At 45.0% G+C, this 21241-nt stretch overlaps 2 protein-coding genes and 1 long non-coding RNA gene across 22 annotated transcripts in view; 1 reads left to right on the forward strand and 2 right to left on the reverse strand.

Moving 5' to 3' along the window:
• Nucleotides 1-21241, forward strand: part of LOC137410750 (uncharacterized) — a 660974-nt gene that overhangs the window by 249818 nt on the left and 389915 nt on the right. The gene's annotated exons all lie outside the window — the stretch shown is intronic.
• Nucleotides 1-21241, reverse strand: part of LOC137431102 (complement factor H-related protein 4-like) — a 160252-nt gene that overhangs the window by 110671 nt on the left and 28340 nt on the right. For 10 of the 20 annotated variants that reach the window (XR_013624054.1, XM_078781472.1, XM_078781459.1 and 7 more), the window contains exon 2: nt 1495-1689. The exons of 6 other annotated variants lie outside the window; for them this stretch is intronic. Coding sequence is in view for 12 of the 14 variants with exons in the window: in XM_078781472.1 (XP_078637598.1) it covers nt 1495-1689 (195 nt within the window). In the remaining 2 variants the exon portion in view is untranslated. The remainder of the gene's footprint in view (nt 1-1494; nt 1690-21241) is intronic. 4 more of the 20 variants (XM_078781458.1, XM_078781457.1, XM_078781465.1 and 1 more) reach the window with 1 other exon arrangement.
• LOC144892915 (uncharacterized) lies at nt 7538-15020 on the reverse strand. Its single transcript, XR_013624038.1, has 2 exons — nt 14250-15020; nt 7538-8109 (listed from the first exon to the last, which is right to left on the reverse strand). It is a non-coding gene; the product is annotated as an uncharacterized LOC144892915 (long non-coding RNA).

Here is a 21241-nt window from a genome sequence, read left to right on the forward strand (position 1 = left end):
GCTCCGCCCTTGACGAGGAGCTGACAGCGAGCCCCTACTTGGTAACCCCGTCGAGCACATGCTCGATGGCGGCTCGTTGGAAAGGCCTGGTGCACTCCCAACACCCCCTACCAACCAAGCCGGAGTGAGGACGCGCACTCCCCGCGCCGCCGCCGTTGTTGTTGTTGTTTTTGTTGCTGAACCGTGAGGAAGAGCTGCGGGGAGGTATTGGGAGGTCCTAAACTTCCTAACGGTGTCATACAATCACATTCTGGTGCAACGAAGAGTCAGAATTAATGGAAACGAGTCCTTAACTGACATAGACTAAGAATAACTAGCAAGATGTCCTATAGTTGTCTTACATGAGATGCGGTGGACCTGGATGCGACATTTAATGGGGGAAATAGGGGGAGGTCGGGTCTACAGAGTGTTGTTTACAGAAAATGGGACTAGGGAATGGGGGGATTGGGGATAGTTGGGAAGTATTGAGGAAATAGGGGAATATTTACAAGCGGATATGGATGGATGTAAATCCCATATCCGCAACAATATATATATATATATATTATTCTATCTATGTGTATTATATATATTATGATCCATGGTCTATCTCTGTGCCAAATTTTGTACTTTTATCACAAATTGCACAATGTGTTTATGATAGTGCCCCACTAAAGCAGAAATGGAAGGAATGGCTTGAAGTGCAATTCCTAAAGGCTTGCTTTTTCCAAACCTTTACACTCAAGCGTATTTTATCACTTTCAATCTGTTTTCCGACCTTAGGAATCAGGATCACATTTTCCATGTCAGCCATTTTCTGTTGAAAGTTTCAAATAATAATTTTACATTTATGATGGGGCCAGGTTATGGAGGGCTTTGTATGTCAAGAAGAGGATTTTGTACTGGATTCTCTGGGGGATGGGGAGCCAGTGAAGCTTGTAAAGGACAGGGGTGATGTGGTCACGGGTCCGGGAATGGGTGAGTAGACGGGCTGACCTCCTCTCCAGACACACTCCCACCCGCAACCTCCGCTCTGCTGGTACCAACCTCCTGACCCTCTCCATCCGGACCAAATTCAGATCCTGGGGGGACAGGGCCTTCTCCATCGCTGCTCCCAACCTCTGGAACTCACTACCTCACACCATCAGAGACTCCTCCTCACTCACCACATTCAAAACATCACTAAAGACCCACCTGTTCAACACTGCATTCAACATTCAACCCACAGCATTTAACCCCTGACTATCTCCTCTCCTTCTCCCTCCTTTTGCTTTAAATATTTCCCTATTGATTCTTGTCTTTTTGCAATTGTTGTTTTCATGTATTGTTATGCATTATGTTTTCCACTCTGTCAAAGCGCCTTTGGGCTTTCTTGAAAAGCGCTATACAAAATAAATGAATTATTATTATTATAAATAAAAAATTAGACAGGAGGCCATTTGGCCCATCATGCCTTTACACTCTTCACACCATAACACTCTTCACAAAAACAACATGGTTCCACTGAAGAGTTACTTTGTTTGCACCAGATGTGGTCCTGTGGATGTGTATCTTGATCCGTCCAAGATCCATTATCACAAATTCTTCTTCCAATCAGTTTGTTCTCGTCTTTGCATTCATATTGTGCACGTTCACCATGATGAAACACTCGCTTCCAGTTCGTCAGATTGCCATTTTCCACCCATGCTGGTGGAGGCCTGCAGACTTCCCCTGATTGAGACAAGAAAATAACTTTTTTCATCACTTCATGAGGAATGAATAATAATAATAGTAGTAGTCGGTTTTTATCCCAGAAACACTCGCTTCAGGTAGCTGGTAGCAGCTCACCTTGGGTGGGATATGCTTGTCCTCCATTCTAATCTCTCCTACAGCTCTTAAGTTTAACTCAGGCCACAATTCACAGCTTCAATGCACTTCAACTCTGGCTCGAGCTCCAACAAAAGCTGAAAAATGTAATTGCGAAAAGGAAACTAGGAAAAAACAACAATGGACAAGTGCCAAATTCCAAAAATGTGGCTAGTTAAGCTGTATGAAGCATTTTAATGGAAGAGCTGGTAAACAACTTTTTCTGAACTGTTTTTGGTGCTGAAAATGAATCTTTTGTTTACCTGGCTCAATTTTGACTTTTTAGGTCAAAAAACTAGGTCAGTAGGTCAAAGGTCATCAATTTACCTTTCACTGAAAAAGGCTTTATTTATCATTTGCTATCTAACTGTGCAAAGTTTGAAACTCACTATTTGTAATTAAGAGTACTGGTGCAAGGAAGGTCGAAAATAAATGAAAAATGTTAAGACGTATTTGACGACAAATGCAGATATCTCCGTGATGGCTTCATTTACTGAATACTGGAAAGTGTGCACTCTTATTTACAATACTCTCAAGAAAACAAGCACCTTTAAGAATGATGGCCTATTTTAGCACACTGTATCTGTCCCAAGGAGTAAGACTATGTGTTTTCTGCTCGTTACCCCCCTCCTCCCCACACGGTATCACTCTGGAACAGTTTACCTGCATTCTGCTTTCTCCTCTATCCTAACCTACCTCAATTGAAGAGGAATTTCAATAGATTCCTCCTTTCTGTCTAATATCTATACTTTCCTTTGTGGAGCCCCCACCTCGAGTGGCCTTAAACGCTTTGCGGTGGGTGACCACTCATCAAAAACAAATAAAAGCACACACCTCTATCACTTTAAAGTTTAAACGTTGGTCTGTGCATGTTTTTTCCCTTCATTGGCACCAGCTCACCTGCTCACCACCCATTTTTACCGATACAGCCATCGCACAATGCACAATGCTTAGTGAGCACACCAACGAAGGGAAGAGATTCACCGAAAGTGACGAATCACACCATCATCAGCATCCATTATATATATATATATATATATATATATATATACTAGCTTGGCTCAGCTCGCTGCGCTCGCCTCACCACGCGTCGTTACTGAGGAACGGGCTTATTTTAACTGAGGATAATGACTGCACCTGAGTTGCTGTGTTGTCATGATTTACACCAATCATAATACAAACAATTATTTTGCACAAATGTATTTGTCGTGTTTGTGATATTACATTTTTATAGGCAATTTAGGTTGAAGATTTTGGTTGAATATTTTTTTTTCAAGAAAGAACCCCTCAGCACACACATAGGGGAGGGGTAAGTGCAGACTGGAAGTTTGGTACGATTACACCTCACCACCACATAATTCAAAACACCTCACCACCACATAATCCAAAACACCTCACCACCACATAATTCAAAACACCTCACCACCACATGATTAAAAACACCTCACCACCACGTAGTTAAAAACAACTCACCACCACATAATTCAAAGCACCTCACCATCACATAATTTAAAACACCTCACCACCACATAATTTAAAACACCTCACCACCAAGAAATTTAAAACACCTCACCACCACGTGATTAAAAACAACTCACCATCACATAATTTAAAACACCTCACCACCACATAATTTAAAACACCTCACCACCAAGAAATTTAAAACACCTCACCACCACGTGATTAAAAACAACTCACCACCACGTAGTTAAAAACAACTCACCACCACGTAGTTAAAAACAACTCACCACCACATAATTTAAAACACCTCACCACCACATGATTAAAAACACCTCACCACCACGTAGTTAAAAACAACTCACCACCACATAATTTAAAACACCTCACCACCAAGAAATTTAAAACACCTCACCACCACGTGATTAAAAACAACTCACCACCACGTAGTTAAAAACAACTCACCACCACGTAGTTAAAAACAACTCACCACCACATAATTTAAAACACCACACCACCACGTAATTTAAAACACCTCACCACCACATGATTAAAAACACCTCACCACCACGTAGTTAAAAACAACTCACCACCACATAATTCAAAGCACCTCACCACCACTAAATTCAAAACACCTCACCACCACATAATTCAAAACACCTCACCACCATGAAATTCAAAACACCTCACCACCACGAAATTCAAAACACCTCACCACCATGAACTTCAAAACACCTCACCACCACGAAATTCAAAAGCCCTCACCACCACGAAATTCAAAACACCTCACCACTACGAAATTCAAAACACCTCACCACCACATAATTCAAAACACCTCACCACCACGAAATTCAAAACACCTCACCACCAAGTAATTCAAAACACCTCACCACCAAGTAATTCAAAACACCTCACCACCACGTAATTCAAAACACCTCACCACCACGTAATTCAAAACACCTCACCATCACATAATTTAAAACACCTCACCACCACATAATTTAAAACACCTCACCACCAAGAAATTTAAAACACCTCACCACCACGTGATTAAAAACAACTCACCACCACGTAGTTAAAAACAACTCACCACCACATAATTTAAAACACCACACCACCACGTAATTTAAAACACCTCACCACCACGTGATTAAAAACACCTCACCACCACGTAGTTAAAAACAACTCACCACCACATAATTCAAAACACCTTACCACCACGAAATTCAAAACAGCTCACCACCACATAATTCAAAACACCTCACCACCACGAAATTCAAAACACCTCACCACCACGAAATTCAAAACACCTCACCACCACGAAATTCAAAACCCCTCACCACCACGAAATTCAAAACCCCTCACCACCACGAAATTCAAAACCCCTCACCACCACGAAATTCAAAACCCCTCACCACCACGAAATTCAAAACACCTCACCACCACGAAATTCAAAACCCCTCACCACCACGAAATTCAAAACCCCTCACCACCACGAAATTCAAAACACCTCACCACGACGAAATTCAAAACACCTCACCACCACGAAATTCAAAACACATCACCACCATGAAATTCAAAACACCTCACCACCACGAAATTCAAAACACCTCACCACCACGAAATTCAAAACACCTCACCACCACGAAATTCAAAACACCTCACCACCACGAAATTCAAAACACCTCACCACCACGAAATTCAAAACACCTCACCACCACGAAATTCAAAACACCTCACCACCACGAAATTCAAAACACCTCACCACCACGAAATTCAAAACACCTCACCACCACGAAATTCAAAACACCTCACCACCACGAAATTCAAAACACCTCACCACCACGTTATTAAAAATACTTCACAACCACGGAAACAAAAGTTTGAGGGAATAGTTCAGTGATAACAGAGACACTGTCCAGATATGTACATTAGATGACTGTTCCTGAGTTGCTGTTTTGTTATGGTTCACACCAACCATAACACAAACAATTATTTTGCACAATGTATTTGTAATATACGTGATATTACATTTTATAATCAATTGAAGTTGAAAACTTAAGTTGAAAAAAAAAATTCCCGAAAAAATTCCACCCCCCAAAAAAAAATTGGAATAAAAAAAATACCCTTAGGACATACCGACGGGAGAGATATGTGCATACCAGAAGTTTGGTACGATTTCACAAAAGTTTGAGAAAGTAGTTCAGTGACAACACAGGACAGACACTGCACGGATCTATATATATATATATAGACATATGCATCACCTGCTTCAAATCTACTTATTTATAACAACTTCGAAAAGGTGCCAATAATATTGTCCGGGCCACTTTAGGATTTCTGTGTGGAATATGCTAATATTTAGTAATTTTTTCAGCTTTTTTTATTTTGTTCCACCGCAACCCAAAGAAATACATATGTGGATACCAAAACATTTTTAAATTTAAACAATTTTCTGGAAAGAATGGTGCATTATTCTAAAAAAGTGCAAGGGTGCCAATATTTTTGGCCATGACTGTATGTATATATATATATACTAGCTGAGGTACCCGGCTTCGCCCGGGTTGAAAATAAGAATAAGACAAATATATGATGAAAAGAACATGTATATTTTAGAGCAATATCACAGTACATTTCCTACATGACGTTTTGTCAATTGTCAATTTCTCAAAACCTCTTGGTATACAACATTTCTGGTTTTCTTACTTGGTGCCAAGACATAAAGATTGCTGGGTTTTCCAACCCTCGAGCAGCCCACGTACAGCTGGCCATGGGAAGTACCCGGCATTGCCGGGTGGGGGAAGGGAGGGGAGGGGGAAGGGGATGGGAGGGGAACGGGGGGGGAGGGGAGAAGAGGGGGGAGGGGGAGGAGGAGATGGGGGGATTGGGAGGGGGAGGTGGAGGGATGGGAGGGGGAGGGGGGAGGGGGAGGGGCAAGGGGGGAGGGGAGGGGGGAGGGGAGGGGGGAGGGAAGGGGGGAGGGGGAGGGTGGAGGGGAGGGGAAGGAGGGAGGGGGAGGGGTAGGGGGGAAGGAGAAGGGGAGGGGAGAAGGGGAGGGGGTAGGGTGGAGGGGAGGGGGGAGGGGAGGGGGAGGGGGGGAGTCAAGTCGAAAGTCATTGTCGTCAATTGAATGTCGCATTTATTTTTTATTCCCTGTCAAATGGCATTGGTCCCGCATTCCGAACCCGGAAGTCGGAAGTCATTGTCGTCAAAGTTGAAACATTAACGTTACGAAATACGCTGATGACGTCATAATTTTAAAACCCGAAGGTTTTTTAAACATTTAAGGTGTGCTGTAGTTTCTCTGGGACGTACTGATTCCGAATATGAAGTTGTAAAATTAACGTTCCGAAATACGCTGATGACGTCATAATTTTAAAATGCAACGTTTTTTTTTTGGTTGAGATTTTATTCTAATTCGAATTCCATTAAATTTCAACTGTTGGAAACAATAATTATTTCAATTTCCAACAGTTGAAATAATTATTGTTTCCAACAGTTGAAATTTAATGGAATTCGAATTCGAATAAAATCTCAACTAAAAAAAAAAACCGTTTATTCGTTCTTGGCGCAAAAAAATGGCGCGCATTTTGTCATTATGTGCGACATTACGTCACTCCTACGGACGTGAAAACATTTGTTTTCCTTAAAAATATATTTAAAATAAATACAATAGTACATAAATTAACAATAAAATAAGCTAAAAAACAATTTAAAATACAATAAAAAGCACATTAAAAATATATAAATATGTACGTACAGTATACCATACGTACGTGCAACCGCGGGATCGGAAAGGGGCAATAGCGCCGCCACAAACTACACCATGGAATTGCAGCTGGCCCGGTTTTTTAAACCATTGATATTAAAATACAAAGTAGCCTATAACCACCAGGATTTTATGCTGATTCCGAATCTGTGTCTAAAACTTTTCTCCGATGTGTAGTTCTTGAGTTATAAGCGGACATCCAGACAGACACACACACAGACACTCCTCCTTTATATATATATATATATATATATATATATATATATATATATATATATATATATATATATATATATATATATATATATATATATATATATATTGTTACAGACGTGGCTTGGATGTTATTCACCGAGCGGTTTTGGGATGACCACGTCTGCACAAGATTATACTCGATATTATACCCGAACGTTGACTAGTCGCGCGATGCTAGGTCAATGAAGGAACAGACACACGGCTGGGTTTCAAATGACACGACTCCAAGGGTTCAGTTCTCAAGACCTCCGGAGGAGATTATATTCGTTACGGAAGGTCAGATTACAGGGACGAGAGGGACAGCAAAGGAAGATAGGCACTTAGACACAACCTTATATTAACCCCAACAGACGACAGGTAAACGGGACAAGGCTGACTCACACGGGGGTTGATGGCAGGAAAGCGGTTGTCGATGGCTCCAGGTGCACCTGGGCTCAGGGCAGGATCGACCCGGTCCGGTCCAGAGATGCGGAAGGTTGCACAGCGCTCGAGGTGGCGTCTTTTCGTCTCAAGCTGGGGGCGCATCTCACGTCACATCCGGCGCGGGGCCGCGTATATCCGGCGGGGAGTGACACGCCCTCGGCTCGTTAGCTCCGCCTCGTGGAATCGGCACGTTGCTTCTCATTGGGTGCGTGCGGGGGGGTTACCGGCTCCGCCCTTGACGAGGAGCTGACAAGGAGCCCCTTTGTGGTAACCCCGTGGAGCGCATGGTCTGGAGCGCGTTGTCTGGAGCGCATTGTCGATGGCGGCTAACCGAGCCGGTGGGAGGACGCACACTCCCCCCCGCGCAGCGCCGTGCCCCTCTGTTGTTGTAGACGGGGAAGAAGATGGGAGGAGGTATGGGAAAGGTCCTAAACTCACTACTGGTGCCATATAATCACATTCTGGTGCAACGAAGAGTCATAATTAATGGAAACGAGGCCTTAACTGACATAGACTAAGAATAACTAGCAAGATGTCCGAAAGTGGTCTACGTGTGGTGCGGTGGACCTGGGCACGACATTTAATGGGGGAAAAAGGGGAAGGTCGGCTCTACTGATTGTTGTTTACAGACAATGGGACTAGGGAATGGGGGATTGGGGATAGTTGGGGAGTATTGGGGAAAATAGGGGAATATTTACAAGCGGATATGGAGGCCAAATTCCATATTCGCAACATTGCACCCTTCTCTACCCTCGGGGTGTCCCGACCCGATAAATTTTTACCTACTTTAGTGTGGCACGCAATGTAGTTCCCTCTACTATTAACTCTACCCTGAGTGCGACAGTTTTACAGATATTCACGAATGAGTAAATATGTCCCCCTGCGACGTTGCACCCTTCTCCTCACAGAAACACACCCACAGGATAACCGAATCCGGAAAGAATTCTCAAACTAAACATACAGCCGGTAGGGAGCATTATTTACACAAGACTACGCTGATATTTACACTACGATCCAGGACCTGTTTTTGGAGGAACACATGCAGATGTTATGCATAGAGAGAGCACGCTTGCCAGCATCGATACACCAACCCACGAGTGCTCTGTGGCCGACGGCCTTTAATAACGTGCAGAGCACCCCTTCCAAGCATCAAGCACCACCCCATCACACAGTGAGCACCATCCGGTGCACCAATAAAGTGTTTATAAATCATTGTGTGGTGTCGCAGCCGGCCGATGTTCTGCCGCTGGTCTTGCCTTCGTGTGGTGCACTTGGCCTTCTTACTTCTTTTCAAAAATAAAGAAAGGCGCCAACCGCGTCCATTTCTGTATTTTGGCCTTCAGTGGTGTCAACTATAAGTGGTTCACCTGTTTGGCATAGGTGCCACGTTGACCCATAGGTCCTTCCACGGGTGGTGCTTGGCCGCAAAAGAACTGCGGTCCATTGTGGGTGGCCACAAACATTGCGGTCCGTATGGTGTATCGATCCAAGCAGCAAGCAGCGAAAGTGCAGGCCCACAACTGCGTAGCCAGCACCGCTCTCTCCTCTCTCTCTACCCCAAAGCCAGATCCTCGGAGGTGGGAGACAAAAGAAGAAGACAAGTGAGTAAGGTGGTAAGGGCGCAAAAGTGCACGCAATACAAGATGATGCACACTGGGGGCACATGGGAACCAGGTGAGACAGGTACGTTCCTATCGTACGCCCCCCCCCCACCAGGTAACCTACATGGCCCCTCCCTTACCCCTTACTGCATCCACAAAACACAACACTACCCATAAACATCTACTTTACAAATCAACAAACATCCCTACTGTCTTCCCCGTTCCTCCCATAAACCAAATTCGTCTTCTCTCCCTCCTAACCAATCAAATTTGCCATTTTCAACTCTCATCAAAATTTGCCATTTTCAACTCAACATCAAAATTTGCCATTACCAATTCATCATCAGTCCCTCCTAGGGAGGGAGAGATGGAATCACCCCAATGTCTCATCCACGTCGTGATGCGTCTCACAAATCCACAGCAATCTCATTTCCTGCTACAAACCAAGAAAACACAGGTGTGGAGTCATCATCATCACCTCAGGTAAGTGGCTGCGTATGGTGCGACAGGTTCATCAATCCTAACTATCTCCTAAATGACTTTAACAACTTTACACTACCCGGGGTCTTTCTCCGGCCAAACCATTGGCCCTCTTACACTATGGGTTCTAAAAACCAATTCCCATTGGCCAAACTGTGGTGCTCTTCAATTTGGGGTCTCACTCCCCCGATTCATCTCCCGGTGCCCTCGCACAATTTCTGGGCTGTGGCGTGTACCTCTCCCAGCGGGTCTACCCACCTGCACACCTCCACCACTGTAGTTGCCTCCGAGCTTACCTGTTCCTTACCCTAACCTATCTACCTGGGGAAGGCCCTCTGGCGCTCTCCCCACTCCGTGCCCTCTCTGGCACTGGGCTGCCCGATCCACACCCGGGATCCTCAGGCACCCACTCACAACTACCGGCTCCCAGAGCCCACCTGCGGCCTCACCTGGCCGACATCCTCACAGTGGTGGAGTGCCCAACCAACTACACACACTAACAGGCTACACGCCCAGCCATTTCCACAACACTAATGCACCCATCCACAATACCATTCTGCAACCGCACCACAAATGCCAATATCCAACCACAATTTACCTGCACCCTCTACCTAACACTTACACTACCCGCCCCGGGTACTCGTGAAAGGGGTCCACTCTTCCCCCATCCACACCTTCGCACCATGCACACCACTCCGTACCACTCACTCCAACTCTCTCCACACACCTGTACCTGCACACCTGTGCTCTCACACCTGGTGCCACCTGCACCCTTCTCTCCCCAAGCGCATTCGCGCTGATCCACACACTCACTACTCATACACTGCTCCACACACCTGTCCAGTTGCACACCTGTGCAATCACACCTGTTCAATTCTCACAAACACGGCATCATCTCAGCTAACTACTCCCTTCTGAAACTTGCGCTTCCCAGTCGTCCCTTTAAACTATTGCGCTCCCTCGTCATTATCATCCACACTAATCTACCTGCGTCCCTACTACAGGTATCAGTCACTAACTAAACTTAACGTCACCTAATGTCAATCCTCGCTAGATCCCTACACACCATATCCTAACCCACCCGGGCTAGTTTTCACTGCCATACACCCCATAAGCTATTGCTCCTTTGCCCCCACCATGGGAAGGGTGGCAGGGATGCCACCCTTACCCACATCGGGGGTCTCTCTCTACCAATTTTGCACATCAAATTTCAACAAATTAAAATTTTGCCAATCACTGCCCATCATCTGCCAATCACTACTGCCAATCCCTTGCCAATCATCAAATTTTGTTTTTCTCTAATTTTGGGTCCAAAACACTAACCTCATCACCCAGTCGACTCACTAATACCTCTCGGTGCGCCAATCCCTGTCCAAAGCCCGGCTTCGTAAAGCCAAGCAATGGATGCTGGTTGTTTTGTGCCAGCGGCTGGATGCGTCCGGCACTCGGTGCAGGGACGGGGGCTTACCCGGGCCGAGATCCCACGCATCACCTCGGCGTGGAGCCATCCAATGTCCCGATCTCGACCTGCCGGCACGTCTCAACAAAACGTGGTCGCCATAACGACCCTTCCTATCGGGCTGCCAGCTCCGCCTAGTGGAGCCTGGACGCGGCCGTTCAAAGCGAGGCCCGGCACGCACCGAGGGCCTGCTTCGGCTAAAAGTCGCTCTAACCTCTAACCCGTGTAACGTCGATACTTCACCTGGACGCTTACACCCCGCAGCCCGTTCCTTGCTCACACATCCAGCTGTGCCCATGCTCCTCGTACCCTTCCTTACACACCCAGGTACACCCATTCCACTCACAGCCTTGGTCACACACCTGACCACCGAACACTTTGGCACACATTCGTTGCTCGCACACCTCACCAATACACCGCTTCGCGCCCCCTCCTCGGTCACCTCCTCTGTGACAATCACAGGTGTGCCCTCATTCGCACACCCAACCATGTGCCTCACCACCAACTCCAGCGTGCATTCCCACTCACGCCCTACCATTCCAGGTGTGCATCCTTCCATCCCAGGTGTACATCCTCGCTCACCTGTCACAACCAACTCACTCTCCTTGTCACTCTCAATACTCTCACCACCACTCTTGACAACGCACTCACCCTTACTCTTGACAGCGCACTCTTTCCTCGTGCACCTGTCCGTCACACACCTTTCTCGCGCACACTCTCCCGTTACACCCTCTGTAACACTCACCACAGGTGGACACTCTTCCTTACTTCTGACAGCGCACTCTTTCCTCATGCACCTGTCCGTCACACACCTTTCTCGCGCACACTCTCCCGTCACACCCTCTGTAACACTCACCACACCACGCTTCCATGTGCTCCCTCGCACACGCGCTACGACCGACTCACTCTCGCCAGCACCCTCACTCCTTGGCACGCACTTTTTCCTCACACACCCCAGAGTCGGACTTTCTCGCACACCTCCTCTTTCGCACACCAGACCTGTCGCACACTTCACCAACGGCCTCTCACGAACACCCGGGTCTATCTCGACCCCCAAGCTTCTTAAATCCCCTGGCGCATCATACGCACGACCATATTGGTCACCACTTACACCGGGTCCTCTTCCTCTTCGCTTCTCCTCCATCACCTGCGAATCCCTCATCCGGTTAATGAGCACATCATCACGATCCAAACACAGACTTTGGACCAATTCTTTTATCTCCTCTTTTATCTCTTTCTTATCCCCTCTCCGTCGCTTCTTAATTTCGCTCATCCCTTCTTCCACTTCTTCTAATTTGTGCTTCACCTCTTTTATTCCCCGGTACGTCTCCTCAAGCTCATCCTCTAAGGCTACCTTGACCGTTTCCAGGTGCGTCCTCACCTGCCGGTCCTTCGTCTCCATTACCTCTTTCACCTCGTCCAACCTCGTTGTCAGTCCCTCACGTACCATCTGACATTCCCTCTTTGTCGCTATCAAGTCGTTTTTTATGTCGTTTTGTGTCGCTTTTAAACCTCCTAATACCGCAGTGTTCCTTTGAACCTGCTCCACTAACTCCGTTTGTCCCACCGTCAGCTGCTCCACCTCCTGCGTCAGGTCCTCTATGCCCCCTTGCAATTTTACAGTCCCCTTTCTCACCTCCTTCTCCATGTGCTCCTTACAGTGCCTCACCTCCTCGCGCACTCCTCCGACCTCCTCACTCACACCTCTTCTGATCTCTTCTCCCATCACTTGCATCTCCTGCCCAGATGCCACCCTCATCTGCTCCATTTCCTCCCTGTGAGCATCCAGTTTGGTTTCTACCCCCATTCTGACCCCCTCTATCTGCTGCCCCATTTGGTTAACTTCCCTTTCCGCTTGGTCCCTCATGTCCCTCAATTTGCCTTCCATGGTGTTTTCTAACCCCTCTAACCCTTTTTGCATCCCTTCCATTTGATTCTCTTGAGCGGCCATTCTGTTTTCTACCCCCGTTAACCCCTCCTGTATTTCCCCTAATCTATCGTCTAATTTCCCAAATTTCATGTCTAATCCCTTAAAATTATTGTCTAATCCCTTAAAATTATTGTCTAATCCCTCACTGGTACCCCTCGCTTCGTCCCTCATTACCCACAATTGCTCACCCTGAGCATCCATCCGGTTCCCCATTACCCCCAATTGCTCATTCTGAGCCTCCATCCGGTTCCCCATTTGTCCCATACTGCTTTTCAAACCTCTAATTTGGTCTCCCAATTGCTCACCCATTTGTTCCATAAGGGCCCTCATTTGCAGGATAAAAAGGTTCGAATCCACCAGTGGCGCCACTACGGTCGCGGGCGTGGACGCCGCGGCCACCTCGTGCATGACAACGCTATTTTGCGACCCTGCCGCCCTCACTGCTTCGCTCTCCTCTTGTCCCTCAATTTGGTCCTGGATCGACCCTACCTCACTCTCCTCTACCGGACCCCAGCTGTCTTGGTCTGCCATAGCGCGACTTTCAAAATTCGGGTTATTATACAACAAAACAAATTTCGGCCGTTATAATTTCGCGCGGGAAACGCGCTCCGAATCGATTCTACTTGTTACAAATTTGGGCCTAATAACGCGCGGGAAACGCGCTCCGAATCGATTCTACTTGTTACAAATTTGGGCCTAATAAATTTAGTCCCGGGTTCGAATTCCACTCCTCGACACCAATTGTTACAGACGTGGCTTAGATGTTATTTTACCGAGCGGTTTTGGGATGACCACGTCTGCACAAGTTACCGATTGTACTCGAAGTTGACTAGTCGCGCTATGCTAGGTCAATGAAGGAACAGACACACGGCTGGGTTTCAAATGACACGACTCCAAGGGTTCAGTTCTCAACACCTCCGGAGGAGATTATATTCGTTACGGAAGGTCAGATTACAGGGACGAGAGGGACAGCAAAGGAAGATAGGCACTTAGACACAACCTTATATTAACCCCAACAGACGACAGGTAAACGGGACAAGGCTGACTCACACGGGGGTTGATGGCAGGAAAGCGGTTGTCGATGGCTCCAGGTGCACCTGGGCTCAGGGCAGGATCGACCCGGTCCGGTCCAGAGATGCGGAAGGTTGCACAGCGCTCGAGGTGGCGTCTTTTCGTCTCAAGCTGGGGGCGCATCTCACGTCACATCCGGCGCGGGGCCGCGTATATCCGGCGGGGAGTGACACGCCCTCGGCTCGTTAGCTCCGCCTCGTGGAATCGGCACGTTGCTTCTCATTGGGTGCGTGCGGGGGGGTTACCGGCTCCGCCCTTGACGAGGAGCTGACAAGGAGCCCCTTTGTGGTAACCCCGTGGAGCGCATGGTCTGGAGCGCGTTGTCTGGAGCGCATTGTCGATGGCGGCTAACCGAGCCGGTGGGAGGACGCACACTCCCCCCCGCGCAGCGCCGTGCCCCTCTGTTGTTGTAGACGGGGAAGAAGATGGGAGGAGGTATGGGAAAGGTCCTAAACTCACTACTGGTGCCATATAATCACATTCTGGTGCAACGAAGAGTCATAATTAATGGAAACGAGGCCTTAACTGACATAGACTAAGAATAACTAGCAAGATGTCCGAAAGTGGTCTACGTGTGGTGCGGTGGACCTGGGCACGACATTTAATGGGGGAAAAAGGGGAAGGTCGGCTCTACTGATTGTTGTTTACAGACAATGGGACTAGGGAATGGGGGATTGGGGATAGTTGGGGAGTATTGGGGAAAATAGGGGAATATTTACAAGCGGATATGGAGGCCAAATTCCATATTCGCAACAATATATATATATATATATACACAGTGATCCCTGGTTTATCGCGGGGGTTACGTTCCAGAACCCCCCGTGATAGGTGAAAATCCGCGAAGTAGAAACCATATATTTATTTTATTATTTTTATATATTTTAAGCCTTTAAAAACCCTCCCCATACTCTTATAAACCTTTCCCACGCTCTTATGAACCCTTTCTACACTCTTAAACACACTTTTGAGACCCATCCTTAGTCCTTACGTATTAGAAAAATATTTGTACGTGTATATATAGCTGTACAGTACATTGATGCAAGTTCTTTTATAATTGCAATTAATTAACAAACAAACATACACATATGATCATGGAACTACACAAGTACAGTACAACAAAGTATTTACATTGATGCGAATTGTGGTTTTGAAAGCAAAAGGCAATAATTGACAAAAGTGCCTTTAATCAAACCTGAGGCCTAAGCATAAAGAAGTCTTCATGAGCTATTCAAAATAGAGATGATGATTAATTTTGAAAATTAATAAGAAATGCATTAGCTTCCTCTTGCATATGCAGCAGCTTCCTGATGGTTAATTTGTAGGAAGCAGTGGGGCGTGGAGAGGAGGTGAGGAGGGTGGTTATTCCTGATCTGATGCAGTGATGAAGCAGATATCTCATCTGTATCAAAAGGTAATGACCGAAAAATCCCATCCTCCTCAACCTCGGTCATTCATGTTCCTCAGCGACTTAATTTAATTGCAGCTTTAGACAACATCATCGAAATCGTCATCATGATCATGTGTCTCTAAGTTGTAAACATAAGTTATTGTAAATTAGAGGTTACCCAAAGTATGTTGACTCTTAAAACCATATTGATCATTAAACTGCAGGACACAGTTTGGCATCAACCTTGCAAATTACTTAAAGTAGCGAAGAACCGTCCAAGAACCCTCCTTACGGATGGGTTAATTACCCCCAGAATCATGGACAAGTTAATTACCCCCAGAATACAGGACTTTCAAAATGCGCGATTCTTTGTCTACTCATTTATAATGCGTATTTTATTTCGATTTACTGTAATATTCTTTTAATATAGGTTTTAATTAATGTGTTAGATTTTTATTTATATTATTATTAATTTTTTAGGCTAGAAAATGCTTATTTTACCGCAAAAATAATTAAAATCTAAAAAAATAAAAATACCTATAGGCCGCAGAATCCCGCGATATAATGAAAAATCCGATATATAATTTTACATATACTAGCGAGAAAAACCCGCGATGTACCGAAGCCGTGAAAAGTGAAGCGCGATATAGCGAGGGATGACTGTATATATATGTATATATATATATATACATATATATTGTTACATTTATAGGCGGTAGGCAATGCAATACCTTAGAGCCAGGTAGAATTGTATTGGTACCATGCTCTGAATGTCGTGTAGCCATCTTGATGTACATAAGTTAGACCAGATGTCGTGTCAGTGTATCTTTGTCCCCATGACGAGGGGTTGGGTTATGTTAATTAGTTAGGGATTAATGGTAACTCCCCTGTATGTAAATTGCCTCTGCAATTTCTCCTCTGTTCCTTATGACACACACCACACCAGCCATGCATGCTACATCTAAAATAAACATTAAATAAAAGTACCTGGAAGCAGGACATTGAGCACCTCCGATGATACCACCGAACACCATCGCAACATCAAGCAGGCATGTCCGTGAGGCCACGCCCCGCAGAGCAGTGATTGGATCGGTACCATAGAGCGATGAAAGGGACTCACTGATTGGGGCATGCACGGGGATCGTCAGATGACGTCAGAGCTTTGAGAACAAAAGAACCGTGTCCCCGACATTTTGTCCTCTTGCGCCAGGGACATTGCAAGTGAACGGTCACATACACGGTGCTCTATTGCGTTGGGTCCTCGTTGTGTGTGGTTGGAGTTCGGGCTCGCTCTTGGCGGTGGCATTCGCACACCACACCCTCTCACTTCCTGGTGTTCATGAAAGGCGGACGAAGTCGCGCATTTTGTCTTCGTGGTCCCTGGCTTTCATCAGTTTGAGCGACCGCATTGTCCTTCCTTGGCCCGCTGGTGCTGGCTGTGCGTCGTCTCTGTGCTATGTGAAGTAGACGGCGAGGACAAGTGCGTTTGCCTCGCACGGACCTCCGGGATCCGGTCGCGGACTGACGGGGTCCAAGAGCCACTCAGAGCTAAGTCCACAAACACTACACATTATTTTCACCTTTATGAACGCATGCCCCTTGTGTTCGATATGACTCCGTGTGGAGTTAGGAATTTTAGTTTACCGTGCATTCTTCTGTTACCGGCATTCCTTTTCAATAAAGCCGGTATTAGTACATTTTAATTCCTTGTCGGTTTGAATTGATTACCAGGTTTGAAGATGTCCAGTGGGGTCCATGCAGGTAAGAGCTTCATTACCCTTCACTGCCCTCATCCCCCACGCGTATTCACACTGCCATTGGATTGAACGCCTCGGAGTTAAAGCTCGTTTGGCTATCCATCCCCAGGTTACCCCAGGAACACAACAACAAATATATCTAGCTATCTATATAATATTCTCCATAGGTGATTCTGTCTGTGAGTCTGTCCATGGGTGTGGCCTCCTCTGTTGAAGGAGTAGCTCCACTTATTCTGGAAAGGGCTTCAAAAACAAATCACCACCATTTTCTTTCCTCGCATAGCTTTGAGGCATCTTTTGTTAGGCCTGCAGTGTCTTGCTCTCTCTCACGGTTTTATCACGACTAATTCGATATCTCATTTCATTTTTCACAGTCGCTGACATGGTTTTAGACTCGGTTTCAAAAAACGGGAAGAAAATTCAATTAAAGTTACTGTTTATTGAACGAAATGCATTTTCAAAGGCCTGTAACATAAAGGCCATTCATTGAGCCTCCCTCACTGCTTTATCTCGACTCTAATTCACCATCACAGTCGCTGGGATGGTTCAAGTCTCAGTTTCAGCTGAAGTTGAGAAAATCGGCAACATGTATTCGAACAGCCGTTTTGAATGTGTTGACTGTTATGTGGGCACGGAGAAGGAGAGATGAGAAAACGTTCCCAGGACTTCGTTATTTATATTATTACTTAGTAAAAGTACAACGAGTGAATACTGAAGTTCGGGATCGAACTGTAGTCCAATTATATATTTACATATTCCTGGGGTGTATATACAGAGTTTGTTTAAAGCGAGTCAACTCTTTTCAAACCATGGAATTAAACAATACAGTACTTCAAAAATGTACATAACAATGTAAACCAACTATAGAAGAACCACATTTAGAGGCCATTTTTCCCCCACAGAGTGGGGGTTGCCTTTTTCAGGCACCGTGGTCCCTCTTTTTGAAGCAATGTTTTACGGCCGGATGCTCTTGCTGCTGCCAACCCTGTTAGTACCCTCTTGCAACACACAGGGAATTACCAGTGAACTGGTACGGTACTCAATTTGCCGACCTCAGAAGGATGACAGGCTGAGTCAACCCCCCTGGTGTTAATTCAGCAATCTACCGGGATTCAAACCAATTAAAAATGAAGAAGAGTCATGGGGTCCATAGGACTTTGATTTGCATTTTAAGACTGAATCAACACGTCTTCGATCATAAATTACTTTTTGAAGAAACAAAGGTACATTTTGATTACAACTCAAGCAAAGGAAACCATGTAATGCCTGTTTCGTTTGGAGCGATTATACACCGCCCAAAAGAAGATGCGTTTTGTGCACAGAGTTCTATAAATAAACAAGAGTGCGCACCTATCACGTGACCCTGTGCCGTTTTTAAGAGTGAGCCACCATTACCAAAGAGGGCAAATCAGCGCTGTTTACGCCAGCCGGCCGCGACGTTCAAAAAACTGCAACGGTTCAGTTTCGTTGACGTTTTACCGCATGTGATGTACCTACTAAAGCTGCAAGAATATTGCTGCCAAAATGCCACATTCCTGTGCCGTTTGGCATTGCCACAACAGAAGAAAAGTGGGAATAAATATTTCTTACCACAAGTGAGTATTTCGAATATTTTTTTCGTGAAAATTGACTTCGTTTCGTGACTTTTCAGCACATAGTCGGTAGCGCAATGTAAGTCAAATGCACATCATGATGCATAAGCTTAGGCCTATTTCAGTCACATCAGTCCGACACTCGGCAGCTAGTTTGACTGTTTGATGACATAAATAAACCTTTCACAATCTTTTTGTCAGAGTTATTTCTTTGAAAAGTGACAGACTTTACAATGAGCAAGCTTAAAATCATAAATTTATAGTTAGCAAGAACATGAAGAACCGCAATGATTATGAATATGATTGAATGCATCAATGAATGCATGTCATGACACAACTGAATTCATGTTAGTTTAGCTAGGACTTTAACTAAACTTACTTTAATGTCCCCAACTTTAGTCCATGCATGCAAGAAATCTGAATACTGAAGGTGGACCCATGAGGACATCCTCCAATCTGTTGAAGTCAGTTCAGTTCGAAGTCCTGAATACCGTGCATGGTTCTGTCTTCTCAGATCTGAATGAACACTGCCTTGACCAATACTTGATGGAAGAAGATGATCATGTCACTCAGCTGATAAAGAAAATCAGCTCCTTATTCATTAGGACTATTCTTCATCATCATGGCAGACTGTACACAGAACGTTTTGTTAATGAAAATAAGCCACCAAGGAGACACCAACTGACAAAAACTATTTTGTTTTTAGGACAATAAATGATATCACTGTTGTGATGCTCTCCTGGGTACGGTACATCTTGAAGTGCCTGAAAATTGTGTGTGTCAGCAGAATGTGGCTGTGGATTTTACTAGATGCCTATTGCCTATGACGGATGTATTGCTACAATAAATGGAACTGAGGAACATTTGGAAATATGCATGAACTTGAATCATGTGAATTGAATAGGCTTACACTCATGACACTGAATCCCTCAGGCTACACTAAAGTATGAACTTGAATCATGTGAATTGAATAGGCCGACACTCATGACACTGAATCCCTCAGGCTACACTAAAGTTACAGCATGACGGAAATCTCACGACGGACTTTTCACACTAATTCAAGTTCAGAATTGAGGGATCATTATGCTGTACTTTGTTGGATTGCATACTTCATTAGACATTTGAACCAGCCTTTGAACTGATTTTGTTTCCATTTTAGAATGATTGCTATAGTGTTACCCCAGATTGTTGCATGGAATAGACTGTATTAGCTTACGAAGTTAAAGCTTAACTCACTGCATTATAACTGTGTATATCGCCAATACAAATGACCTGTTCAAAGCTGTACATCGGCATTCAGCCCTAAATTGGCAATTTAAGGTAAGAAAATACACTCTTTTATCAAATACATTTGTAGGAAATACTTTTTTCTTATTTATTTCCGTAATTTGGCTAAGATGCTTATACACCGCCTAGGTACGGTTTTGTTCACGAGTGACAGTTTTACGTATTGTTTACATTCAAACTCGTACGCCAATGCATGTACATCCGGGTTATCCGAGCAATTTTTGCCCTCTTTGGCAATGGCGGACATGCCCTCATGTGTGCACACGATCATAACGTCAGCGGTATAGGAACTGCGCACTCTTGTTTATTTATAGAACTCTGTGGTTTTGTGAAGATGGAAATAAAAATAGGAAATAAAATCATGAAGTCTTTAATAAAAAGTTTTTTTTTTTTTCGCTTGGGTTTTCAAGGCTGAATTGTGTTGACATCCAGGATTAATAAAGAAACTCAAATTCACGTGTGCATGGACATGTAATTCACAGATGTGAAATAAAGAAATAAACACAGATAGGGAAATTGCCGAGAGATTTTTGTCATGAAATTCTGTCTAAAGTCTGAACCCAGGTGTCATGCATCTTTTGTCCACTATGCGGCCGTTATAATAACTCGGTCATTCAGCGCAATGATCATACCTGAGACATTTACTGTATGCTACGTAAGTGCATAAATAGATGGTACGTACCGCCACTTGTTTTAGGCTTGCTTGTGCTCATATGTAAACCCATTACTGATTCAGATGCATGCTGAATATTGATATGATGTTCTCTTTACAGGTATTGTTAGGGATCGATTGAGATTAAAATCATGAACTGAGCCAATGTTGTAACTCTGATTTTTACAACAATTAATCTCAATCGTCTCTTGTCTTGATCGAGAATGATGACTCATAAGCTGATTCTCGTACCGATCTTCGGAGCGGATCCTCAAGCATCGGACTCGGCTGCCCAG

The sequence above is a fragment of the Myxine glutinosa genome, chromosome 7 (genome assembly GCF_964187855.1).
Source record: "Myxine glutinosa chromosome 7, kmMyxGlut1.1, whole genome shotgun sequence".
Taxonomy (NCBI): Eukaryota; Metazoa; Chordata; class Myxini; order Myxiniformes; family Myxinidae; genus Myxine; species Myxine glutinosa.